The sequence below is a fragment of the Colletotrichum paranaense genome (genome assembly GCF_030867605.1).
Source record: "Colletotrichum paranaense strain IMI 384185 chromosome Unknown Scaffold_6.1, whole genome shotgun sequence".
Lineage (NCBI taxonomy): Eukaryota > Fungi > Ascomycota > Sordariomycetes > Glomerellales > Glomerellaceae > Colletotrichum > Colletotrichum paranaense.
Genome location: NW_026848964.1, coordinates 2,592,575 through 2,618,322, shown reverse-complemented (window position 1 = coordinate 2,618,322; position 25,748 = coordinate 2,592,575). Strand labels below are relative to the sequence as shown.

Below are 25,748 nucleotides of genomic sequence, written 5' to 3'. Positions count from 1 at the left end.
GCGCCGTTGTTTCTCCTACCGAAGCCAGCGAGCCCTGATATTCGTCTGACGTTGTCTGGCGTTGGATTGGTCGTTGCTTCGCGGTTGCTTTGCTGCTGCTTTTTTGCTGCATGCTAAAACGTCCGGTTGTCACGGTTGTCTGGGGTGATGCGCGGCAGCAGGGGGAGAAATGGCCGGACGGCGATCATCAATGATGACAACCTGCAGACGATAATGGACCTCTATTCCTTGGACGGCAACCCACGGCAGACGAGACGATACAAGATAACCGCCCGTTAGAGCTTCTGGAGAATATCGTCTTTTTGCGAACGGACTGGGTACTGTCATCGCAGCGGAGCCGCCACAGAATTGCGCGCGACACTGACAATTGACACTGACTGACACCTCAGCCGTCTTCAATCTTCGGAGAACCTAGCAAGATGAGGAAGCTAACACGAGCCCGCTGCCGCCGCATTCCGGGTGGTCCACGCGCACAACGGCTGAGCCGCCCAGCGCTTCCCTCCCTACCGTTTGCTCCGTACGCCGGGATTGCGACTCTCAAGGTTCAATCGGCCTTGCATTGTTTGGTCACAGGGCAACTGTTGTCTCTCGTACGAGACGAGAGAAGAGAGGGCCTCAAGAGCCTCGGAACCTTGAGAGCCCATGGAAATGTAGTCTATTCCACAACGAAGACCTTGATCTTGACAGGCGGGAACCCCGAGTCCGTCTCCAGCTAGACGAATCTCTCTGTCCGTTACTCTCCCACATCAAGAGAGCTGTTGGTCTGATCACCAGAGCAGCACAGCGGGAAGAGCGCACCAGATGCCCTTGCGCCAGGAAAATAGAGTCACTGATGTATCCGTAGGGTGGATATAATGGCGTAAGTCTTCGCCGCCCGACGCTATGTAAAGACGGGTCCCCATCCACCCACGGCCGCAGTATGGGCACAAGCTATTGCTGGGGTACAGAGAAAGCATCTCACCCGCGCAGCAAGCAAGCGAGCGAGGAAGCGAGCGACAGTTACGTCGCCCATCTTGGCTGTACCCAACATAGCCACGCTTGCTTGCGTGTTGCCAATATACCATCTATCGGCGCATCTTTACGACGAAAAAAAAAAAAAAAGGCGGGGAGATATCCTCGACATTCCGGTGTTTCCATCATCTTCTCCGTCTTCAACTCGTCGGCGTTACCGACTCTCAAGTCCGGCCCGAGAGAGCCCGCCGGCGGCGGTGGTGGCGGCAGCAGCAGCACAGAACTTTGATCATCTTGGGACGACATCTGAGTGAGGCATGCCAGCGATCCCTAGCTTGCGGCTGAATGCACCTGGAATTCAGCACGGACATGAGAATGAAGCCTCATTCAATGTCTCTTAACAATATCTCCGATGTCTCTGATCCCATTGAATCTCATTCAACCCTTGGCATCAACTCATCAAACTTTCATCTGCTAAACCTGCAGAATGAGTGCCTTGAAACATGACCTCACAATCTTATAATCGGTGTTATCCAAATGAAATGCGATGAATGAGTCGCCTCGCATCCATACAGTATCGAGTGACACTGTTTTCGCGCCATATTCAAGCGCAAGCACAGTGCAAAGTAGGGTCGTCCACATTGGAAATTTCACGACCGAGACGTGCCTCATTTCGAGCCCTAGACAGTGCCAATCTTGTACAACCCCCTCCAACCTCACTCAATTTCATCTTGGATGAGATAGCTTCAATCCAGACACACCCCTGTTCTATCCTGGAGCTCCCTACCCCTCCAAAGCTTCAACCGGGAAACATGGCGCAAAACACACACCCCGCCGCCGCAGCACCCGCCCTCTCAGACCTCATCTTCCCCACGACGGCGAACCACAACTTTTCCCACATCCTCACGGACCTCAAGCGCTCTAACCTCTCCATCGCGAACCGACTTCGCTCTATCACGCAGGACGCCGACTTTGTGCAGGATGTCGCGGCCAGTTTCGGTCGTCCGCTTGTGGCGAACGAGCGCTGCGGGAGCTGGTATATTCGACCTGCGGACAAGCGGGCAAGCGCGTACTTTAAGAGTACGGATGGGCATACGAATGCCTGGAAGTTTAGTACGCGCAGGTTGAATTTGCATTTGCTTGAGCTTGTTGGGAAGCATGATGGGTGAGTTTTATGGTGGTGTTTTTGAACTTCGATGATGGTGGCATGAGTGCGTTCATAAGAGGAAGAGGCTTTCGATATAAACTGCTTCTGATAAGAGCAGAGCTGACTGAGAATCTAGATGCATCATTGTAGATTCAACCCGCAGAGGCAAGAGTAAGTCCACATCATCAGACTCATACATCAGCACATCCACGAAGCTCAAGACTAACACGACTCCCAGGAATGCCAGACGCCCTAAGCAAAACCATTCCAATCTGGTGCGCCGTCCTTAACGCAGCCCTCTTCCCAGACCTCGACCCGGCGCGCGAGCTCCGCCTCTTCACCCCGCCCAACGTCGTCTCGGCCTCGGAACACGCCCAAATCGCTGCCCTCCTCCCGTCCTTCCTCGCTTCCCTCAAGAGCCTCGACCTCGATCTCGCGGCTCTCCGTGCGCACGTCTCCAAGCCCCTGCGGCCATTTTGGGTCACGCAAGAGACGCAGCTTCCGTCGTTATCCGCGTCTGCGGGCGATGATGACGAGTCTGCGAAGAACGTGGTTTTCGAAGATTACCACCCCATCATCTGCTGCACCTCCTCGCGCCGCGTCGCCGGTACGGAAATGAGCGAGGCCGGGTACATCCAAGGCGCCGGCGACGACACGGAGAACTGGGCCCTCGGTCTGACAGCCGAAGTCTTTTGGGAGAACGCCGCGGCGCTGCTCTCGTGTCCCGAGGCCGATCTCCCGGAACTGGTTGTTCGTCTCGTCGCGAAGGACAAGAGGAATGCGCCGAGAGGGGTGCAGCCGAAGCGAGTTGCGCCGCGGATCTACGTCTGTCCTTTACCCCTGGACGATGAGGAAGACAGCAGTGGTGGTACGGATGCTGTGTCCGCGGGTGCGTGCAGAGTCGTGCTAACACAGGACGTCACGCCGCGGGACGCGTGGGTGAAATCTCCGACGTACATGCAAGTCGGCCTCGGGAAGCACAAGGTCGCGAGTCGCAACCTCCGGCAGGCGCTGCCGGATATCTGCGCCTTTGTCGCGGGGTACCTCGACTCGCATCGTGATGTAGTAGAGGGCGCTGCCGAGGGCGACAGCAGCAGCAGTGGCAGCGTCCTCGTGGCCTGCGAGACGGGCAAGGATCTATCTATTGGCGTCGCGCTGGCCATTTACTGCTGGTGCTTCGACCGGGACGGCAAGTTTCGCGTGGCGGACTCGACGACGTTTTTCAACAAGGACATGATCCGGGTAAAGCTGGGGACAATCATGACGGCATATCCAGAGGCCAATGCGAACCGGGCTACGTTGCAGAGTGTCAACAGCTTTCTCATGGACCACCGAAGATGAAAAGGTCTCTTTTCACTTGTCTTGAGTCTACCTGGATTCCATCTCTCTCCTGAGTGGGCTAGTTTGACAAAGCGCTTCCAATAATTGGAACGCTGTCGGTCCTGGCTAACGATTTGAACACTTAAACAGAAATGGGAAGAAAATATAAGGGGTTTGGTAGGGAGATGGAAGCCATCATGATCCCTCGACATCGCCGCAGCCTCAACCTCACAGAGAAGGCGACGGGATAGAAACCCCGGCTAGTCAGGCGCTCCCGCTCTCAATCTTGGCCAGCATGTCGGGGAACTCGCTCCAGTCCTTCATGACGACCACGGCCCCGGCATCGCGCAGCACCTTCTCCATCTCCGCCTGCTTGTCGGCGGCGTAGGGGCCGACGTACCCAATCACCTTGATCCCCGCGCGCGTGCCGCTGAGCGTGCCGCTCTTGGAGTCCTCGATGGCGACGCACTCTTCGGGCTTCTTGCCGAGCGTCTTCATGGCGTGCAGGTAGATGGCCGGGTCGGGCTTGCTGGTGGGCTTGGGAAGCGACGTGGCGGCGCTGAAGACGACGTCCTCGGGGAAGTACTTGTCCTGCCCGACTTTCACGACGGACGCCCAGACGCGGCGCTTGGCGGACGAGGAGACGACGGACAGGGTATGCTTGCCGGCCTTTTGCAGCGCCTCGAGCTGGTCGTCGACGCCCGGGCAGGGTTTGAGTGCGGCTTTGAGCTTGGCGATGACGGCGTCCTCTTCGCGGGTGACGTACTTTTCGAGCTCGTCGGGTTGGAGCTCAAAGTTGTGGGACTTGGCGAGGCCGAGGAGCATGCCGCGGAAGTTTTGGCCGACGAACTCCTTGATGAGGGATTCGCCCGTGAAGCGCTGCTCGATGTTGCGGGAGGCGCAGATCTCGTTGATGAGGTCGGCGCAGGCCTCGAAGGCGAGTTCCTCGGAGAGGACGAGGGTGTTGTCGCAGTCGAAGAGGAGGGTCGTGATCTGCGTGGTGGTGGTTAGTTCATGTCAGTTCGAGCTGGGTCGTACTCGGTCGACTTGGGTTCTCATCGTGACGTACTTGAGGCATGTTGGCGGTTATTTACAAAAGACTCGTCGGATGCTATTCCGGGTTTGAGGTGGAGAGCTTGCCTCGTGAAGAGCGGGGTTCAACGAAGCTGGGAGCTGAGAGCTGAGTCTGGAGGGGAGGAGGGGGAGTAAGCAAGCTATCTATAAGGTAGACGAAGCTTATTATCCGAGACCAATTGAGAAAGAAACCTTGGTTGCAGCTGGGAACTTGAAGAACTGGGAACCTCGGAATGGAGGAGGGGAGGGCGAGGAAATGAACTACGTAGTGAATCAGGGTAGAATAGGCCCTCTATTCAGGTATCGAACGCATCTGTCTCCCAGGAAACCAAAAAGGTCTCTCTTTTCCTTCCGTCTTTCTCCCGCGCCCGCTTCCTTAACCCCCTCCCCTCTTCCTCCAAGCCGGCTTTTCATTTTCGTCGTCCCAACGAGTCCAATGAGAGCCGCGGAAAATAACACGCAAAGTACGGTAAGTAAGTTGGACCTCAACCAGCTCTGACGGGAAAATGGCCTCACAATACCCGGCAGCACTTGCATCGATGGCTCTCTGGGCCTACCTAGGCTGGCTACCTACTGTAGAACGAGGGGCCCCACCAACGCTTTTACCCCTCCCCCTCCAAAACCCACGGGCGTCCCCATCCCGTCGTCCACCCATTTCCCGCATGTGAAGTGTCGTCATTACCGCGGGGTCGAGTACTTAAATACATACACATACATACATGCACCACCACATGGCCAATGTACATAAAGCTCATGAAGAACACCGCGGCGAAACTCCGGAACCCCAACCGCCGAATCTCGCTTGATGCGCCATTTACTTGCTTTGATATGAGAGGAATCCTGCATTCTTTGAACACCAATAGTCGTAGTTGGAGTAGTGGAAGCCGAGACTTCATCGCGATCAGCCCATCGTTCCAAACCCCCGCACAAACCATCCGCCCTCCATCATCCCGACTCCCGAACCCGCCGCGCCCAGCTTGCGAAACAGAGTTCTGCCGAGCGTAGGGTCGGGGAACTCGGGGAGACGGGCCTGTGAGAATCTTCATTACAACCTTACCTTGCGCGAAATATTCCGTCTTGCATAGCCGCGTAGATGAGTGTATCAGTATAGCATACAGATCAACGTAGAGTGATTGACCACTATCGACGGGAGACGAGGCGCATTCGTACTCAGTAGGCTTCCCACCGAGGTCCTTTCTTTCTCCGTTCTAAATATCGTGATAAGATTGAGAAAGCTTCCGAATTACAGACTGAGAATACCACTTACTTTTGAAGACATACGATAGAAGAGGGGATCGGTCCAATATAACTGCACTCCAGGAACGGGAAATAAACAAAACAACCTCACCTGTTGTATCCAATTTTTCGTATGCTTATCTTACCTTACACAAGATCTATTAGATGTGTAACTAAGTGGACGGTAGGTCCCGAGGCAAACTCCACTAGCCGCAAGGATACAGCTCGCTCGGCCTGCGCCGGGATGAACATGGGAAATTCCAGCACAACAAAATCGGGACGACGGGAGGGCTGGACACCTCTCGGTCCCGAGATGCGCGAGTGAGCCGTCTAGTCGTGGTAATGTCGTCATTGAAGCCTGGTCACAATATGCCGACTACCTGAAGAGAACATGGTGATATCTATTGCAAGATGTTGAATAGGATCAATGTTCAGAGCTCAATATTAAATCCTGGACATTGGCTTCTCGCGCCATCGTGTCCGCCGTTCTCCCCCTCTACCACGACAGCTCTTCCCCATTACGATTGTGGCGGTCGTCACAGCTCATCAACTAAACGAAAAGTCACTTGCTGGTGCCAGCATTCAGGCTGTAGTCACAAATATCACAACGACACTTGAGTACGTGTCAATATAGTCTTAAGCTTAAATTATTTCATATCTAAGTACCTCTGCGCAGGCATCACCTCTCCACCAGCAACTCAGCTCGTGTTGCCTGCTCATGAAATGCGCAATGCTCGTAGAGGGGCAAAAAGGAAAAGGCCAACCCTTGGCCTTGTAAAAGTAGAAAACCCAACCACGCCCCAAACTCCTATTCATGATGAGCATACCGGCCAGCCAAACCAAAGGATCATCTTGTTTACGGTGCAAACACCCCCGGCGCAAACTCGCGTCGCCTTAGCAACGTCTCCGCAAGCCCCTCCATCCCTCACTCCTGAGTTCCCTTTACAGAATCTCCTTCAACTGCTGCTTCTGCGCCGGTGTTAAGCTCGTGGGGAACTTGACATTGTACTTGATGACAAAGTCGCCCCTCGTTCCAGGCTTCTTGGAAATGGGCATGCCCAGGCCAGGGTACCGATCGGAGCTGCCGGGCTGTGTGGGGCCGTTCTTATCGAGGTTCAGCTGCTTGCCGTCGATCGTCGTCACCGTCCGCTTCCAGCCCGTGAGGGCCTCCTTTAGGTCCAACTCGACAGTGTGAACCAGGTCGTTATCTTCGCGCACGAATAGCGGGTGAGCTTTCTGTAATCTTCGTTAGTACTGCCATATCTCTAGTTTTCGCATCGGGAATGTGGTTGTTAACGTACCTCTTCCAGAATAAAGTGTAGGTCCTGCTGGCCGCCTTCTTCCTGGTCGCCAACGCCCTTGAACTTGATCTTGCTTCCCTTCTTCAGGCCAGGCTTGATGGGCACCTCGAGAACCGTATCAGTCGTCGTCCTCTTGCCCGTGTCGTCAAAAGTCTTGCGCTTAATCTTCATCTTCTTCGTCACGCCACGAAACAGCTCCTCCAATGTGAGTGGGAGAGGCCGCTCCACCGTGGTGACCTCGGGCGTCGCCTCCCTCGCCCCCCGAGAGTCGCCGAATCCGCTGCTACGCATGCGCGATGATCTGCTACCCCGCGGGCCGCCGGCACCGCCAAACGTCGAAAAGATGTCGGAAAAGTCGTCCATGCCGCCCGCGCCGCCGCCGCCGCCACCGCCCATACCGCCAGCACCAGAGCGCATAAACTCGGCAAAAACGTCATCCGCCGAGCTGAAGTTGAACCCGTTGCCGCCCCCTCCTGTGCTGAAGCGGAACGTGCGTGCGCCGCCGCCGCCCGGCATGCCTCCTCCTCCAAAGTCGAAGCCACCGGGCATGCCGCCCCCAGCGAAGGGGTTGGCGCCACCGGCATCTGGAGGAGGGGCGCCGCCTCCGCGGAGCAGGAACTCGAGACCGTAGTCATCGTACGTCTTGCGCTTCTCGGGATCGGAAAGGATCTCGTAGGCCTGGGAGCACTCTTTGAACTTCTCGGCGGCGTCTGGGTTATCCTTGTTCTTGTCGGGGTGCCACTTTAGTGCGGATTTCCTATGTACGTGAGATGGTTAGCATACTACGGTCTGATATGGCCGTGTGTGGAGGCAAAGAGGGCGATTGGGCCACGCCGTTGGGCAACGACGGGTAAGAGAGAAGTGAGGGGCAGAAAGGGCGAAAGGACAAAAAACAAGTTTCAGGGAAGGCTATTGTGACTTACCGATAACCCTTTTTGATTTCATCTTGCGTCGCCGTGGGCTTGACGCCTAGCTGATCGTACAGCTTAGTTTCTTTCACCATTGTTCAAGACTGTCGTGTGATTGTTGTGTAAAAGTCGACCAGTCAATTAAACGGAGGGGTAAAAGTAGTGTGGATATCGCAGCGAAACTGTCACTTGTCTTCGCTGATGTTGTGTCTTTCGTGTGTCACTTGGGGTGACTTTATGTCTGAATCCTTGAATGTTGCTTTGCTTGCGCAGTCAATCGACGTGCGTGTAGGTAGTGAACTGCAAAAGAAAAAAAAAAGGTTGGTGGTTTTTTTTAAAGAAAAGAAGAATTGGAGAGAATGGTTGGATGATGCAGCCGACTGTCTGGGTCTCGGTGCGTGATATGTACCTCTACGTAAGGTAAAGTTGGTCCTTACTGCGCAAGGTAAAAAGCCAAGAAAGACTGGGTCACCGAGGAGAGCCCAGAGCGTCTAGTGGTAGAAAAGCACCCCCGGCCGTCTTCAATGGAAGAAACAGGGCGTGATTGTGGAAGGTTCGGTGCCCGTCTCTCTCGAGAGGAGCCCAGCCCCAAAGAGCAGGGGGGTGGGAAGGGAGAGCCTAAGAGGACGGGATTGGCGGGAGCAGGAAGGAAGGAGGGGGAGCCTCGACCACCTTTACCCCCGTCCCCGTGTGACTTTGCGACCCAAAACCTGGCGGGGCGTCGAATCGGGTGATCTCACTCGAACTGCCTCGATGGAAGAGCGCAGAAAGGCTGGATGGGGCTCGTCCAGTCAGGCCCTTGGTCTCGAGGTTGTCTGATCACAAAAGTATCCATACAATCCTCTACATCTAGGTAGTACTTATCCAGTCTTTTAGTAAACGGGGTCCTGTGATAGGTACTTATGCTCATGATATCCTTCATTCCAGACGAGTATCATCAGCCAGGGAGCTCTTTGGGCAGCAGGGAAGCAGTAGCAAATGGACAATGACGAAAATGGCGGGGTCTCTTGCCGTGCGGGAATAGCGGAGTCAGGCTCATGTCGTGGCTCGAGCGCCGCTTCAAGCCACTACATCCCTGTAGCGTCTCTCAATTCTCCTAGTTGAATGAGAAGCTTCGAGAACCTTCTACGTAGTTATCCGACATACGCAGTACAAGATAAGGCACCTACGTCAATGACAATATTGATCATTGATGAATGAGGTACAAAGTAGGTAGGTACGCATGCTTGCATCAAATAAACCGAGCCAATGGGGTATCCAATGATTGATAATCTCATCGCCTATTGCATACATCATCATCATACCATGTCAATGCCGTGTTGCGCTGTGCTGTGCTACAGAGCCTCCGAGAAGCAAAAGATGCTTGCTGCTTTGCATACCTCTCAAGGCTTTGCCTGTATCGTTATGCCTTTGCAAGTCTCACTGTGTAGACCAAACCTTCCCCCCTGTGATGCTCTCTAGTGCCCAAGCTACTGATGCTCATCGGGAATCTCCATATCCATCATTTTTATCGTCTTTTGCTCGTCTCTGGGGTCGTGTGCCGTTCCATAAATCGAGTGTCTAGCCATGAATGGCGATCCGGCCCCGCTTCCGCTCCGTTCCTGCATCTCGGGCCCCTTGGCTGGCTCTTCCACGTCTACGTCTGGCGTCACTGTACGACTAATCTCTGTGACGTCGTCCGTGGGAGCACTGGTCGAAAGGCCGTCCTGTCCCATGCCTGGCCCGTTGATGTCGTAACCTCCTCGTGCCTTATCTTGCGTCTCACTAGAGTACATGACCTGGGCTAGACTCGAGTTTTGTGTCTCTGTAGTACTTTGCCTGGTCGACAGATCGGTCATTTCCGTGTCCATGGTGCCGTCTCCGTCGCCGAATGGATCCGTCTCAAAGTCCCCAGCGCGCGAGTTTGTATCGCTGTTGCCCAATGAAGCTCGGTTGGTTGCCATAGAATCGACGCTGCCTGACCGGTATTTCCTCTTGGACGGCGAAATTGGCGACATGTTTGTGTTTCTCAAGTTGGCCACTTCCTCCGTGGTTTCCTGGTTCAATTCTTGCCTGAAAATCTTGTTCTCAGCCTTTGCGAACCGTAATAGGGCGTCTGAAAGCGGTGACGCAGGCGTATTGATTGCGTCTTCTGTGGCATACACGAGCAACGGGTTCTTAGTCTCAAAATAGATTGCGTCAACCACCTGTTGGAAGGTGTATTTCTGTAATAAATCAGCATCCAAGTCAGTCCCGAAGAGAAACACGCTGCAGCTTCGCGTACCTCGGCCTTTGCGTATTGTTTCGCACTATAAGACAGCCGCCACCACTGATCTACTAAAGTCGGCGTCTCATCAATGTCAATGAGGGTCGGCTCGGCTCGCTTGCAGACATATGTCACGTTTTGCTGCGTTGCTATTCCCCTCAAGAGGTACTTCTTGCCAGTGAACGGCTTGCTCAAGCCTGGCTTGTCGGGGTCAGTCAGTATAGTGTTGAGATACTGCTTCCTTTCCTCAAGCCTCTCACGTTCCCACTTGAGTTCTGCTTCCATTATTAGTGGCCGATAAACATGTGGTAAACATTGAGCTCGACGTACTCTGTTGCTTTTCTCTGACTTGAGCAAGCTGCCACTTGCATCTCTGGAGCACCTTTTGCGAGCTCTTGAAAAGCTCCTCCTCGCCTTCAGACAAGACACACGGCACGTCTTCTAGACGAAGGGTACCTTGCTCATCGTCGTCTGACTTTCGCAGCTCTCTGAACCGTCCCAGGCCGTCCAGATAGTTGACGTGGCCCTCATACTCCTTGATTGTCTTCTCCAGCATTTCCTCTTTGTTGTGGACCTTGTCGGTCTTCGGATCAATCCACTTAGTGAGCTCGAACTCCTTGGATTCGGCCTCGTAGAGCATTCTATGCACCCACGCAAGGTGTTCCTGGCAGACCTTTGCCTCTTCCTTCCGGCTCTCTAGATAGCGCTCTGGATACCACACTTCGGGAATGTCAAGCTTATCGGGCGTGCCATCGCCATCGATAACAACTGTCATGACCTCGCCCATGTCGTCGAGAACAACCATTCCGGTATCCGCATTGAGCTCCAGCCACGTCATGACATCGTGCCACACGATCCAGTTCCAAGCTTCGTACAGAGACGTCGTCTTTTCATATTGACTCTTCGTCAACTCAAAGTTCAAAAACGCAAATCTGTGTGGGTCCTGAGTCCTCTCCAAGGTATCTGTAGACATGGGGCATGCTAGGTGCGTCAGGGGTTTGATGACATCGGCATCGGTCTTCTCGACGAGCGTGTCAAAGAACTGTCTCTCGGTAGCGAAGTTGGTTTTGGGAACCAGATCAGCCATGGAATCGACAGAACCGTAGCTTCTCTCAGTCAGGTCCAAAAAAGCCATTAGACGATGAATCTCCTCATGAAAGTCCGGCTTCGTGTCGTCAGCCCACTGGAGGTCGCCTTGGTTCATGGCGGCCAGGACGTGAGGAGCGTAAATCGGTTGACCTTTCCACCATTCGCTGTTGTGGCCATAGCTGGCAGCTTGTTCACCACCCTGCAGTAAGATATTGCGTGCAAGCGGAATCTCATGCAGAATTGTCAACACGGAATCCAGATGGTGCTTAGATGTGCGTGCCGTGGTTCTCTGCACAAGAAACGCCGGGGCGTCATCTTCTCGCTTCCTCGCAGAAGGGGCGGGGTCGTCATCGACTGTCGTTTGGTACGAGCTCGTTGCCGTCGTCACCATAGCCCAGCTATTCGAGTCGTAGTCAGACCTGTTGGCAGGTCCAAAGTGCGGGGCGCCGGCGCTTCCGCCCGTGACGCCGGCTTCCTGAGGTATGTAGTCTGCATCCCGCTGGGAGTCTCGAATGGCCCTGTTGTAATCGTCCTCTTCTTGCGCAGCAGTACTGGGAGCTCCTAATGTCCATGGTCAGCCAAAGCCCCACACAACAGGGAAGGCAGTACCGGAAAGGTCCCCGGTCGTCCAGTCAATCATCCTACCAAGCGGCGATCGGTTGTTTGTTCTCGATGGAGGTCGTGAGGGAGCACCTGCTGAAGGCCCGTAGAAGCCGTTGTCGGGTGGAGGCGTAACGCCTTGTATGACGGCATTGTCGGGGGCCTCGATGTTGAAAGCTGGCCAGCAAGAGTCAGCAACACGATATCTCCAGCTGCTGGAGCGCAGGACCAGACACACCTATACCCGTGTGGTTCGGCTCCCCATCACGACTGGCTCCGAATGCTGTGTCGTCCCATGTGTATTTCCTCCGGAACTGGGAGCCCTGTTAGCTGCGATGAAGCGCTCTTTGACCAGGGCACGACATACCACGTCGACTCCATCTATCAAGACCTCTGACGCAAGCTCATCCCGATTGCTGTTGCTCTGTACTCCACGTCAGCCCTTCTGTGCAGCAGGACGAGCATCGCGCTTGTCCAACAGCCGCCGTCATCTCACCTTGAGTGCCGTAATGACGATATTACGGTCTCTGGCGGGGTCAAGGCCCGAGAACTCAAGGAAGTTGTCCACATCCTCAGGCGTGGGTTCAGGCGCCATGTTGTAGAGCCACCCCTCAGACAAGAATATTGTTGTCGAATCGATTCGTTGCGAATGGTTCGATTAAAAGCGACGGTGGTGGAAGGGTCGAGGGTAGTTGCGCATGGCTATCGAGAAAGACGGGCTGGAGTCGTAGGTGACCTGGCGCATGTAGCTTTGCCAGAGAGAGGCTCGGAGGTGTGGGTAGTGCCAAACGGAAAGGACCCGACGTGCTGTAGAGGCGACCCGGTCTAGGCGTGATGCTGCCCGTAAGGGTGCGGAAGAAAGGTCGAAAGGCAGCACTCAGTAACAGTACGGGAGAAAGCAGTGCCAGCGGACTCGCAATTCCACTCCGTTCGTCTTGTCGTCAGATGGGGTCAGGACACCTCACGTTCGGTATGGTACCTAAGGGACGTGGAAGTGGCATCGGATGCAAGTACGTAGACCTGTGCTGAGAAGGCCCCATGAGCTGTCTGTCCTGCCGATTGCTCTGGTGGACAGTGCGTCCCAAGGTAGCAGCGGCACAAAGACACTTCCCCACCATCTGCCATCACCATCACTCTTTACCCTCATAGGCACCTAGCCTTTGGGACACAATTAAGCAAACATGTAAATCGAGCTCTAGGCTCAACTACTTAGAGAAAGGAGAATAGTCGGCAATAGGTCTCTCTTCCTGATGTTACCCATCTACTTCGTAGAAAGTTAGGTAAGACAAGGTCATTGAAAACCTTCATGGATGCTGATGGTGTCAGCGGGGCAAATTTACACTTTAAGCCCCTTACGGCGCTGAAGGATCGGAACGGCGTGCACGTTTACGGCCACTGCCGGCCCAGTCGTCGCGAATGTTGTACCGACAAGCGGCATATGGAAAGTGATCGGAGTAGGTACGTAAAGGTGCGATAGACTGGCCGAGAACGTCAGGGAAAGCCTGCTGATTACCCGCAAAAGGTACGGTATACTTTCTCAGATAATCGAGCTTTGCTAAATTTTCCCACAGTGGCGCACTCTGCAGTTGCTCAGTTGTAAAATCATTGATTGGTCTAAGTGCGGTATCTCATACGCTGTTCTGGCTGCTTGGTTTGCCAATCAGCCACCAAACTACTGAATCCCGCCCCCTTCTGATTTCTCTGCTTTTGCAGAGCCAAATATGAACTCCCGTATCCTTGTGTGGAAGCCCTTCCCAGAAGCCCTCCTCAGACATTGAATGATGCCAAACCCGTAAAAGAAACCAAGACGCCGTGTTAGCCTAAGCAGGCCGTGCTGACAGCCGGTAAAACGCCCGGGGCCGTCGCTATGCATTATCATGCGTGTAGAGGAAGAAAGATGTAAGAAATGTGAGAGATGGAAAAGGAGACCACCGCAAACGCAGCCGCCGCCGCCAAGTCAGAGTGCCCGCCGGGAAGTGTTTGCATTTCTTGGTGTCGCAGGTTCAAGTTGGAGCAGAAAAGTGTGTGCTGAGTCGATTCCCATGTTCGAGGGTTGGAGTCAAGGCTTATCGTCGTCCGCATCCTCGTCTTCATCGTCCTCGTTGTACTCATCCATGTCGAAGTCGCTATCGCTGCCGCCCAAATCAAAGTCGCCCTCGTCGTCCGTCTCGTTCCAGAAGGCGTCGTCGTCGATGGGCTTCTGAGGCACAGGCTCCAGATCAGCAGATGTGGGGAAGACCACACCCTCGGGAATGTCCTTCTTGGACTTCGCGACCGTATCTTGCGCTCTCTTCTGGTACTCGGCGCGGTTGTCACGGTAGAGAACGCTTGCGTCGACGTTGGCGGGAGAGTTGATTTCAGGGTCGTCCAGAAGGAGCAGGACAGAACGCAAGACCGACTCGACGCCCTGCAGGGGAGACCAACGCTCGCAGGCCTGTTCGCCAGACTGCTCGTCTTCGCCGGGAGTGTGGAGGATGGAGATGCAGAGCTTGCCGTCGGTGTAGATGTTTGGGTGGCAGATATTCTTGTTGAGGAAGCGGAAGGTGGGAGGCTGGTATGGGTAGTCTCGAGGAAACGTCATTTCGGCCTAAGAAAAATTCAGTGAGCCGTGTGCTTTTACAGTGTATTTGGGGGAGGGAAGATCAAACAAACCTTGAGGTAGCCTCCGTTGAAGGCGCTGTCAGGGTTGACGACCATGAGGCCAAGCTTCCAGTTCAACACATTCCGCTCGTCGACATCAATGTGAACCCATTTCTCCTTCTGCAGGGTTTGATATTCACTCATCAATCGCTTCTGCGCCATGATGTTGGAGTATTTGTAACGGTGAGGTGGCGGTGATTAGTATGCGGGAAAGAACCACTTAGTCGTGAGGGAGTGGGATGAAGTTGGAGCGATGAAATCGATTTGTCGCAGGGAAGAAGATATCGGAATTTGATACGATGCAAGTATGCAATTGTGTGCACGAGCAGCAGTAGAAAAAGGAGGGCACTCGTGTGGGCAGACAGTGAAGAAGGCGCACCGCAAGTTCTCACAAGAGGCGTGTGACCAGAGAAAGGAAGCGACGATGAGGTGGGATGGAGGGTATGGAGGGGCGAAAGGGGATGACTCGATAAACCACCGACCTGACTCGGAGTGGGCGGCAGGCGATAAGATAAAGGGAGACGGGAGGACCGACCCGTACGTATGAAGACCTGGGGCTATTTGGTGGGTGGTGGGATTCGGGTGTGTAAGAGTATGAGACGGGGAATGGAGCGGCGGTAAAGGCCTGGTCCAGGGAGAGAGATTTTATGCTGTGTGCGATGTGAGAGAAAAAGAAGAGGGCATCCAGGGACAAAGCTGAACAACGGGAAGTCGCGATGCAAAGAAATAGTCTCAAATTTAGAAAGCAGCAATTCCAGCCAGAGTCTGAGGTGGTCCCTTTGCGATTTATCAAGGTTCCCTGCCATGAGGTACTCCGCAAGGTTAGTAGACCGGAAACTGCCCTGCCTGGACGATTTGGGATACCATGGGACCAGGGACCACCCGAGATGGCTAGACTCCTCAAGGAGGTCACGCAGTGTCTCGGATCCGTGGCCAGCTTCAGAGCCGTCGTCTGTCCTTGGCCCTAGCAGTACCAGCACCCTACCTTGCGGAGTAAGTACTCCTTGTCTGCCGCTGTCGGGTGCCTCTGCTTCTGGCCCTTGTCTTATTGTCCTTGGACATGCGAGGACCTTGCGAAGTATTCGCACAACAATGTAAAGGTCACTTCACCAGTGCAAGCATCAGTCAGCCAGCCAAATATACCGCCACCAACAAACCTTTCGCAATGGAAAATCTTTTGTCTGCTCTGCCATCAGTATTGCTGTGTCATCTTTGTGTATGTTTACTCGACCTCGCCTCCGCCACCTCCAGTCTTCAACTCCAAGCCAACAACACACTCTGACACTGCAAAGGGGTGGTGGTTCGGACTCGCCATGCACCTCACAGGCACTGCCAGGTTTCTCTTTGTTGTCTGTGCATTTCAGCCTGTCACCACATCAGGTACCAGCACAGCACTTACACCGCATGATTCCCTCGAGTATCCCATCTACCTTGGCTACTGTTTCCAAAGACTGCCCAAGATGACTAAGGACACTAATACGGATAAAAGTTGCAAATAATATGAGGTCCATCATAGTATCCATCCCCTATAATATGCCATCAAAGTATCCGTACGAGTTGGAAATCAACTGATCGAACGCTCCAAAATACTTCCGTTTCGGTACCTGACCGGGAGCCTCTGTCCTCGCATAACGACCCGGCACGTAAATCCTTATTACCTACTTTACATACATGGTATGTCGCAAAAAAGGCGTCACAGTAGTGTAGGTAAACCAAGTCGAACCCCAGATAAACTCAATGCTCCTTGGTCCGATCGTCCCGACCCAGCCATGCAAACTCGCAGGAACCCACGTCACAAGTCACCGCCCCGGCATCGGACCCCTGCTTTCCCGTTCATTGTGCTGGTTTTGGCATCACCGCTGTCAACCGCCACAACCTACACCAAGGGATTGTTCTTGCAGACTCGACCGAGATTGGTGCTTCGAGTACGAACTCTCGGTAGAAATGGTGAAGAAAACCGATAAAAGACCTTGGAGAGGAATCAGGGACAAAATAGTTGAGCTTCCAGGGATTCTTCATTTCTTTATTTCTCTGTGTCTTGCGGCAGCAAGTTACAAGCTCACCCCATCTACCTTACCCATCTGACTATGCTCCCAAATCATAGTAGATGCAATTCCCTGTCCGGAAGTTGTATAAAAACGCGTGCCGGCTGCCGCCGCTGCCGCTCTTCTTCTCCCACGCCCACTTCCAATTCAGCAACATGTCGTGAATCTCCCTCACGTACTTCTTCTCCGCCGTCGTGACGCTGTGCTCCACCCGCCGCCAGCTCTCCCCGTCCGAAAGGCACGTGTCCCGGATGAGGTCCATCACCTGATCCGTCGTCTCGATGGCCAGGATCGGCCCGTCGAGGAACGACCGCACCAGGCTCGCCGCGCTCACCTGCGCCTGCTCCACGACCGTCCTGCGATTGAACTTTTTGCTCCGCGTCCCCGCCACCAGCACCCGCACGTCCTGCTCCTGGTGGTGGTACGTCTCCATCGTCGCGTTGGTCTCGGCCTGCTGCCCGCCGCCACCGGCCCGCGACTTGACCATCGCCGCCGACTTGGACTCCTTGGAGTCCCGCTCCCGGATCTCGGCGCGCAGCCATGAGAGAAGCTGCGCCATGGGTATGTCGACGTCCGGCGTGTCCTTCTTGTCCATGGTCTTGACCTTGAGGATGGCGTCTTGCTTGATGATGATGACCCAGGAGTAGCCCTCGTCGCGGTTGCGAGAGAGCAAGTCTTCTGGGGACCGCGCATCTCTCGCGAGCTCGGCGCTGATGTTGTGCGACCACAGAGTCTGCAGGATCTCTATGCCCGTAGACCGCAGGACGGCAGCGTCGAAGCTGGCCACGAGGGCATCGCACTGTGACTTGTTGTGAGCAGCCAGACCAAACAGGAGGGAAAACGATGACCTACTCTCTTCGTGCTGCTAAACATGTTGTGACCCTCTTCTTCCGATTTTTTGAGGAATGCTTTTCCGCTCGTTTTTGGGGCCCTCGAAAGCTTCTCCCACGACAGGTTGAATCCCACCGCGTGGCGCTCTTCGTAATGGCTGCCAATCCTAGGACGATTCTCCCTGATGAGGCTGTCGTATCTGCCACCCGCGGCAAACACATCCTTCATCTTCTTGTCGTAGAGGCAGGAGAATAGAGTGCCGCCGGTATAGAAGCTTTCTTTCAGACTGTTCAATGGCGTGACATAGATCTTGCTTGTGACTCCAAGTCGCTTGGCATACTCCGAGACCTCTCTTAGGTGGGCCAAAGTCGACGAGGCTCGCTGATACATGTCAGTGCCTTCAAATAGTGTCTTGAGCTTGGAGAAGGCCTTGGACGGCGTATCTGAATCCTGTTAGTATGTGCCTCAAAGTAATAGAAATGGAAGCCGGCAAACCTCGAAAGTCAAATCGTTGCAACTCATCGACACTGGTTGCCGAAAGGCCTACGAGGGGAGAACGCAGCTGGGCTCTGATCTTCTGCCAGGACCAGTGATGAATATTGAGCTTGCTGAGAACATCTGCCACAGCCCTTCGGGAGCCATGCTCGACGCGACAATAGTCAAAGATTAGTTGCAGCAAGTCGGAATGTCCTAGATGAAAACACATCTGGCTCGTAGATAGTGATGGAAACGTGGCAATGATTTCGTCGAGCACTTTGAGAACCTCGGCCTCCTTCAGTGCCATGTCAAGGGTGGTGGTCGTGACAATGTCAAAGTCAACTTCGCCCAGCATATAGGGTTGCCCGGTATCACCCTTATCACGAAAAATATTGCCAAAAGTGAAAGTGCGCTGGACGCCCGGAGTCCCGCTGGCTTTGGCAAGCATTCTTGCGTGGCCCATTGTGAGATCAAACGGCAGCTGCAAAACGGTACCGTTCGAGTCCAGGAGTCTCATGACGTTCTCTGCATAGTGGGATGACCGCGGGTAGAGGCAAGTGCGCTGACATTCCAGGGCTCCGTGTCGGCGAAATATGGAAATCAGCGTTTCCTTGACGATGCTCTGGTTGAGCAAGTCTGCCTGGCTGGGACTCGCCTCATGCATGTCCCAAGCGTAATCTTTAGCTTGCTCCAGGGGCCGTGAGAAAAGCGTCGAAAGCATCTTCTTGTAGTAAGGCGAGCTGGGGTCGGCTAGACCAGCCAACGTTCGTCTGATGGTCTCGCTTTCCATTTGCACCGGAAGCTTACCACTTTGCAGCAATTCTGCACTCGATGGCCTTTCTTTGGGATTGTGGGTGATGAGAGACAGGACGATATCCGTCTGTATCTTTTCGGCAGGCTTGAAATCCACAGGGAGCTCGGGACTTGGTCGCCGGAGCTTCTCGAGAACTTCTGCTCTTTGCATGCCCAACATCGGGGGATAACACATCTCGAAGAAAATGATGCCCAGAGAGTACATCTAAACAGTGTCAGCGACACGGTCACCAAACCAAAACAACATAGTTTGCGCTAGAGACTTACATCCACTTTTGAGCTGTACATCCCGCTGGACCCGGAGCGCACTTCCGGCGCAGCATACGACGTAGTCCCTATACTCCTGGTAATATCGTCCGACTCCATAGCGTTAGGAAGAGCCCTATCGACCGCAAACTGACCGCTAGTGGCCAATCCAAAGTCTCCGATCTTGACATTATCCGTCCCATCACTGCTGTGAGCAATGAAGATATTTTCAGGTTTGAGATCTCGATGGACGATACTTAGACCGTGGATATGTGCCAGACCTTCGAGAACCTGACGGAAAAGACGCCATATTTCCGGCGTGTTTTGGTACAGCTTTCGAGTGATCAGATCACGTAACGTCTATTGCTGTCAGTCTCGCCGATGGTTTCGTAGGGAGTGTATTCTGTGTGGTATGAACACTCACCCTCTTTTCGCAGTACTCCATGGAAATGTACAACACGGTTCGGAAAGATCGCTGGGGCTTGATTCTTCTCTGAATTTCCCTGCTCCTGGGGCCGTTCCCGACAGCCTGGCTGCTGTCGTCGTCATCTGAATCAGTTTCTTCCTCAGAGCCTTCTTCATCGTCTTCCTCATCTTCTTCAGATTCTTCCTCGGCGTCCGAATCATCGTAGCCGAATTCCACCTGGGGATAGCCACTCGAAGACATGAAATCCAGGCCGCCGGTGCTGGTTGCAAAGTGAATCGCCGGGTCCTGTGAAATGGTATCGCGAGAGTCTTCCGTGTTCAGATCGTCCGTGGACGTGTCTCCCTCCGTATCAGACTGATCCGGTATCTCCTCAACCCAAGTGTTGTAATAGCGCACCACAGCCGGGTGACTGAGCTGCGATAGTAGACGAACTTCTTTCAGAATTTCTGTCAAGCTTGCTTGTGACCTTTGGCTAATCTTCTTGATGGCATAGATCTGCCCATCCAGCTTCTTCCGAGCTTTGACAACCTCACCGAATCCTCCTTTGCCGAGTCGACCTTCCTCGTCGAAGTCTTCCCGGTATCTCGACGAAGTGAGAGTTCTATTCGTTGACTCGCGTCTCAATCTCGGAGGTATTGGCGATAATGCGTTTACGGAGTGGTAATTGGACGCAATTGAAGCGGAATCCTCGACGATCACAGGGGCGTCGGTGGCGAGGAACTCGCTGGAGCCGAGTTCGAAAGCACGTGGTCGTTTCTTGGGGTCCGGTTTGAAGAACCTTGTCACCAACTCCTGCAGAGGCCGCGATAGAGACATGGAGTCGGAGACAGCAGAGGGTGAGTGGTATTTTTGAGGCACGTCAAGTCCAAATATCATTTGAAGAAAAACGATGCCAAACTCCCACATATCCGTCTTTTGTGTATAATGCTGCTTCGATAAAGCTGCAGTCTCTGGCGGCAGCCAATATGCAGACTTTGCAGAGCTCAACCCAAGTGGCGCCTGTCCCTTGGAGGAGATGTTATGTAACTCCCTTTGGTAGCCTGCGTCTGACAACTTCGGCACGACTTCTCCTGTCTGTTCCCGGAAGAGCAGAACATTTCCTGCATGGATATCCTGATGCACCAGAGACTTGTTGTGCAGGAAGTTCAGGGCATCCAAGAGATCCCGTGTCCAGGCACGTACTTTGCTGGTGTCCAATTGGCCAGCCAGATCGAGCAACTCGGCTAATGATCCCTTCTCAGCACTGGGCGTGAGGACATTGACAGTCCAGAGGCTTGCTGACGCTTTCTCGACATTGTTTTTCTCGCGCTCTACCTTGAAATCCAAGACCTCGAGCAAGTTGCGATGACGCACCTGTTTGAGCGCTTCCAGCTGACCCTCGAGTGACTGGATCTGCTTCTTGAACACCGCAGTGTCTTTTGAAGCCGGGCGAAGAACGGTCTCCTTGAGCGCCAAGTTGGGGCACTCCTGTCCGCTGCCAACGAGAGGCCAGACGGAGAAGACGGTTGAGACGGGACCTTTGGCAATCTCAGACTTTCCAAAGACAGCCTGGAAGGAAATGGCATTTCCAGTCTTGTCGGTGGTCTGGCAAGGTCTGTCAAAGATGATGCGGCCACTTTCGGGCCAGTTGGGGCCGTCCATTGTGTCGAGAGATGGTAATCCTCCGTTGGGGCGGTTCTTTTTTCGTGTCTCCTTGGCTTTCTCTTTCTGACGCTTTAATTCAACCTGCAACAAGCCACCGAGAACCCTCTCCTCCTCCTTGCTTTCCTCTTCCTTCTTGCGCTCCTCGGCCCGTTTCTGTTCTTCGGCCAACTTGGCCAACGAGGCCTCGTGGGCCGCTCTCTCCTCTTCCAACGAAGGCAGCTCGAGTCCCTTCGCCTTTGCCTGGGCCGCGTCTTCGAGAACGTCTCTGAGTCCCTCTACGATACGGTCCACCATCTCCTGCTCCTCGGTAGCAAAGATCTTGGGCTCTGTTTCGAGATACTTTTGAAGTTTGAACAGAGTGACCTCGCGAAGGTCGCCAGTGTTCTTCAGTGTTAGCAGCGGCGGGCTTCTAGGGTACGTAGCAGTCATCACCACGCCCAGCGTAACTGCAAAGTCTTCATCTGATGAAGCTCTGATGCGAACATCGAATGAGGGGTCAGATTTCTGTTTGGAGCGTCAGCATCACGCTCTATTCAGTAAAACCTTGTTATACTGAGGACAGGACGATATAGTTGTATTCATTACCTTCCAGGCACCCGGCGTCTCTGCATGCCTCATGAAATCCTCTCCATAAATGGCTTCAAGGGCGATGAGCTCGTTCTGCTGGAGCTCTTCATATTCCAACTTGGAGGCGGCCTCGGGACCCTTTGGTTTGAGTCCCGGAAAGCTTGAGTCATCTTCATTTTTCTGCGGTTTGTCGATGGGCTTGTTCCACACCCCGGATGATTTCCACGCCATATCGAGGACGACGAGAAAAGGCTTGACGAATCACCACAGCGCGAGCCGTGACAGTCCGTTACGGGAAAGCCATAATTGGTACGTTGAGCAAAGTTAGTTATTCAGATATAGTGATATGGGTGAAGAAGAGCTAAGAAGAAAAGAGGAAGAAGTCACAAGCGCAGGTCTAGCCGATGAAAGCGCCACACCGCGACCATCGACGGCTGGCGGCCTGGTGCGCTGTCACAGTACGGCGCATTCGCCTTCAGCTGGGTGCCTTACCGCTGCCAAACTGAAAGTGGGGGGTCGTTTTGGGGCGAACAAGTGCCCCTCAATGATGACGCTGACCGTCTTAGTTGCTCTTTTCAGTGGGCCAAGGCGCCTGAAGCTCTGAAGAACCCTGAGACGAGGGGCAATGGAAGTGACAGACATTGGAGGCAGTGTGCACACGGGGTGACTCAGCACTGTATGGGGCCAGGGGCCGAACCACGGACGCGCCGTCCGTATGCGGTAACAAAGTAAACAACTGAGAAACCACATCTGTTCGCCGCGGTCAGATCACCAAAGACTGCGCAAATAATTAATACCTGACCCGCCGGGACACGAGCGCATGTGATGTGATCCCGTCTGTCGGACTCCGCTCAACCTCAAACACCATTGATCCGCGTGCATACATCTACTGGCACAACCAACTTCCTCCACCGATAAGAAGCCCACAAGCAACCTAGGATGTTGGGCTGGGTTCTTAGACGAGGGTTGGAGGGCGCGTCGGGGGGAAACAGAGCAAACGCAGGCGCAGGTGAGAAGACCCAGCCAGACCGACCCTTCTTTCTCGCCGCATCGCACGGCTTTTCTGACTTCTAATCCACAGCAGACGACACAACACAGATTGAGCAACCAGATACGCCCGCGCCCGTCTTTGCCGCCCGCGCACTCAAAAGCGCCATCTTTGGAACACCCGCGCGACCTGACGACGATAATACTGCCACCATGGCGCGTCGCAAGGACGAAGACGACTCTGATGCTGAATCCCGAACCCCGATGAAACAGCCTCAAGGAATTCTTCTCACTCCTGGAACCGGAACCTCTCGACGGAAGCGTGTGTCGTTCGGGCACGATGTGCTGGATAACAAGAAGGTCGACAACAGAAAGGGCAAAGAAGTAGACACCGAGGAACGACCGGGGAGATTCCCAGACAGTTTTGCCGACACGACCAGCGACTCCGCAAGCAAGCGCACCAGATTGACCGAAACAATGGAGAACTCACGACGCAACAAAGGAACTTCAAGCTCGCGGGAGAGGAGCCAGACGCGGACCACCGCAGCCAGGAGCGACGATGCTGAGGACGAATGGGAGGAGGCCGACGACGACCAATGCATGCACGATATCACAATGGACCTTAACGAGCCCCATTCGCGGTCGGGCAAGTACTGGAAGTCGGAATTCGAACAATATCACCAGGACGCTAAAGCCGAGATGGAGAAATTGCTCAAGTACAAACAGCTTGCCAAGTCATACGCCAAGATGAAGGACGCCGAGGCTATCGACCTCAACGCCAAACTCAGGGAGGAGCAAGAGAAGGCCGCCAAAATGGAGAAGAAGATCTCTGAGATGGCGGCGCAGATTGCTGCGAAGCAGCGAGCCAGCGGCGAAGAGAGAGACAACCCTCAGCTCATCAAAGACTTGGCAAAACAGACTGCCGTAGCTGTTGAGTACCGGACGCAGGTGCAAGAATTAGCAGCCCTTTTAGAGAACCGCGAAAATGGCGAAGACGACGAGGGGGATGCACGAAGCAGGCGCCGGCGGCAGGCTGCCTCACCACGAACACACAAGACCTTGCTCGAGGCCCAGCGAGAATTGAGGAAGGCTAGAACACAAGTCAAGGAGAATGGGCAGCTACGAGAGGAAGTAGAGCGGCTGAAGTCCGATCTCCTGTTTGCAGAGCAACGAGCAAACAAGCTCGCCGACGAAAACAAACGGCTTGCCGAACCACAACCATCACAGAACAAGGAACAAGGCAAAGACGCCACGACGACGGGAAAGCGCGTGGACGAGCTAGAGGATGTGATTCGCAAGAAAGACGATGAGTTACGCAAGTTAAAGTCGGAGTTTGAGAATTACAGAATGGATGCCGAAGCTACGCAAGAAGATACGCGGCGCATCTTAGAGAAGGCAACGGAAAAGATCAACGAGCTCAAGAGGGAAAACAAGACTCTCAAAGCAGGAACAGCTGATGTACCGAAGACGAAGAACACTGCTGTTCTCCATGAACGAGAGCCTGCCGTCAGAGAACAACACGCTCAAGAGACTGACCGCTTCACTGCGGATCACAAAGGCCGCAAAACATCGACCGAAATAGGCCGCCGGAGCTTCGACCTGGTAGAATCACTAGGGAAGAAGCTCAACGAGCCAAAGTCTCAAAATCTTCGGGACAAATATCAGCGAGATGCCGACTCCCCTAGTTCAGACGACGAGCCGCCAGCGAGAGAACCACCAAGGCGCCCCCAGTCCGAAATCTTTTCGAACCGTGTCAGTCTTGACAAGCCTAAGTGGCGACCTTTTATCCCAAGGTCACCCCGCAACAGAGAATACCTAGGTCCTGATCTGAACGACCGGATTGCCACCTCGAGCGAGGTTCCGACAGGCAACACGCCGGCACCTCGACACAGGTTCTCCAGCAAGGACAAGGACGTACCAATCGATTTGCTACAGGATCGTTTTGCTCGGCTAGGGGGGCCGGGCGAGCCCGATGTCGAGGCCAGCACCATGCTGGCGGCAAACATGTCCAAGAGCACATTACCTCCGCAGAGACGAGCAGCGGCCATCGCGCGAATAGAACAGAGAAAGGCCGACAAGAGGCGCGCAGCGTCGGGCCAGAGCAATAACAAGGAGAACATGCGACCACAGCGCTCATAATGTTAATTTGCATTTTGGGGCGGTTCACGTTCTTCCGCTCTTTAGTGTGTATGGCGTTTGGGTTGGAGGGATATGATTCAGGCATTATTGTACGAGTAGTCTTTTTCGACCACGGAAGATGATAGCATGGAGTTTGGCGGGGGTATCATATCAACTCGGATTAATCAAATGATTCCAAGAAACCTCTCTCTCGCAGGCTGTGTGTTCCCCATGATTTACGTTTTTACCGTGTTTTTTTTTTCCTGTCTTTTATTTTTCCCTTTTCATTCCTTATGCGCTCAAGGTTCCCTTGGTGCTAGGCACCTCGCCCTCCTTACCAGCGACGCGGCTGGTGGCCATCTTGACGGCGACGGCGAGGGCCTTGAAGGCGCTCTCAGCGCGGTGGTGGTCGTTTTCGCCGCGGAGGCAGTCGACGTGGAGGGTGATTCTGGCGCCCTGGGCGAAGCTCTGGAGGCAATGGGGGATCATCTCGCAGGACAGGTCGCCAATCTTTTCGCGGCGGAGGCCAAGCTCGACGACGCTGTAGGGCCGGTTGGAGAGGTCGACGACGGCGCGGGAGAGGGCCTCGTCGAGGGGCGCGTAGGCGTAGCCGAAGCGGGCGAGGCCGGTTGCGCTGCCGAGGGCGGCGGCGAAGGCGTAGCCCAGGGCTATGCAGACGTCTTCTGCTGTGTGGTGGTCGTCGACTGTGCAGGGGTAGGTTAAGGTGTAAGTGGGTGGATGGTTCTCTCTATGTCTGGCTGGTTGTTACTGAGGGAGACGAACTGTGAAGGTCGCCCTTGCAAGCGATGGCCAGACTCCAGCCGGCGTGCTTGGAGAGGGCGTGGAGCATGTGGTCGAGGAAGCCGATGCCCGTGTTCACGCTGATGGTCTGTGACTTGCTTGCCTGGGAGGCGTGTTCGGTGACGGCCGCGGTGAGCCTCTCGTCCGTGTCGGGGGGGAATGCCCCGCCATCGAGGTTGAGTGCCATCTGGATCTTTGTCTCGTTGGTGTCGCGCGCGAGGGCGGCCCATCTGGGCGGGTGAGATGTTGCAGACATGGCTGGTGTGTGAATAGGTCAAATT

The 25,748-nt window shown here is 54.3% G+C and overlaps 8 protein-coding genes across 8 annotated transcripts; 2 read left to right on the top strand and 6 right to left on the bottom strand.

The window, feature by feature from the left end:
- Positions 1 to 1,763: 1,763 nt before the first annotated feature.
- Positions 1,764 to 3,439, top strand: CPAR01_08537 (initiator tRNA phosphoribosyl transferase; the record flags this gene model as incomplete). The annotated part of the gene is made up of 3 exons (XM_060492805.1): positions 1,764 to 2,116; positions 2,235 to 2,269; positions 2,337 to 3,439. 3 exons carry the CDS (start codon positions 1,764 to 1,766, stop codon positions 3,437 to 3,439), a joined length of 1,491 nt encoding a protein of 496 aa, XP_060349175.1.
- A 243-nt stretch (positions 3,440 to 3,682) lies between these two features.
- Positions 3,683 to 4,496, bottom strand: CPAR01_08536 (haloacid dehalogenase-like hydrolase; the record flags this gene model as incomplete). The annotated part of the gene is made up of 2 exons (XM_060492804.1): positions 3,683 to 4,411; positions 4,488 to 4,496. The coding sequence occupies 2 exons, from the start codon at positions 4,494 to 4,496 to the stop codon at positions 3,683 to 3,685; spliced, it is 738 nt and encodes a 245-aa protein (XP_060349174.1).
- A 2,174-nt stretch (positions 4,497 to 6,670) lies between these two features.
- On the bottom strand, positions 6,671 to 8,032 carry CPAR01_08535 (psi1; the record flags this gene model as incomplete). The annotated part of the gene is made up of 3 exons (XM_060492803.1): positions 6,671 to 6,964; positions 7,030 to 7,786; positions 7,953 to 8,032. 3 exons carry the CDS (start codon positions 8,030 to 8,032, stop codon positions 6,671 to 6,673), a joined length of 1,131 nt encoding a protein of 376 aa, XP_060349173.1.
- A 1,374-nt stretch (positions 8,033 to 9,406) lies between these two features.
- CPAR01_08534 (ubiquitin interaction domain-containing protein) lies at positions 9,407 to 12,466 on the bottom strand (the record flags this gene model as incomplete). The annotated part of the gene is made up of 7 exons (XM_060492802.1): positions 9,407 to 10,141; positions 10,201 to 10,457; positions 10,513 to 11,832; positions 11,917 to 12,048; positions 12,110 to 12,185; positions 12,239 to 12,295; positions 12,368 to 12,466. The coding sequence occupies 7 exons, from the start codon at positions 12,464 to 12,466 to the stop codon at positions 9,407 to 9,409; spliced, it is 2,676 nt and encodes an 891-aa protein (XP_060349172.1).
- Positions 12,467 to 13,930: 1,464 nt separating this feature from the next.
- Positions 13,931 to 14,673, bottom strand: CPAR01_08533 (ubiquitin-conjugating enzyme; the record flags this gene model as incomplete). The annotated part of the gene is made up of 2 exons (XM_060492801.1): positions 13,931 to 14,458; positions 14,524 to 14,673. 2 exons carry the CDS (start codon positions 14,671 to 14,673, stop codon positions 13,931 to 13,933), a joined length of 678 nt encoding a protein of 225 aa, XP_060349171.1.
- Positions 14,674 to 16,596: 1,923 nt separating this feature from the next.
- On the bottom strand, positions 16,597 to 21,792 carry CPAR01_08532 (uncharacterized protein; the record flags this gene model as incomplete). The annotated part of the gene is made up of 6 exons (XM_060492800.1): positions 16,597 to 17,355; positions 17,409 to 17,830; positions 17,883 to 18,882; positions 18,945 to 19,283; positions 19,348 to 21,498; positions 21,580 to 21,792. 6 exons carry the CDS (start codon positions 21,790 to 21,792, stop codon positions 16,597 to 16,599), a joined length of 4,884 nt encoding a protein of 1,627 aa, XP_060349170.1.
- Positions 21,793 to 22,500: 708 nt separating this feature from the next.
- Positions 22,501 to 24,687, top strand: CPAR01_08531 (uncharacterized protein; the record flags this gene model as incomplete). The annotated part of the gene is made up of 2 exons (XM_060492799.1): positions 22,501 to 22,570; positions 22,643 to 24,687. The coding sequence occupies 2 exons, from the start codon at positions 22,501 to 22,503 to the stop codon at positions 24,685 to 24,687; spliced, it is 2,115 nt and encodes a 704-aa protein (XP_060349169.1).
- Positions 24,688 to 24,957: 270 nt separating this feature from the next.
- Positions 24,958 to 25,723, bottom strand: CPAR01_08530 (imidazoleglycerol-phosphate dehydratase; the record flags this gene model as incomplete). Its single annotated transcript, XM_060492798.1, has 2 exons — positions 24,958 to 25,370; positions 25,450 to 25,723. The coding sequence occupies 2 exons, from the start codon at positions 25,721 to 25,723 to the stop codon at positions 24,958 to 24,960; spliced, it is 687 nt and encodes a 228-aa protein (XP_060349168.1).
- Positions 25,724 to 25,748: the final 25 nt, after the last annotated feature.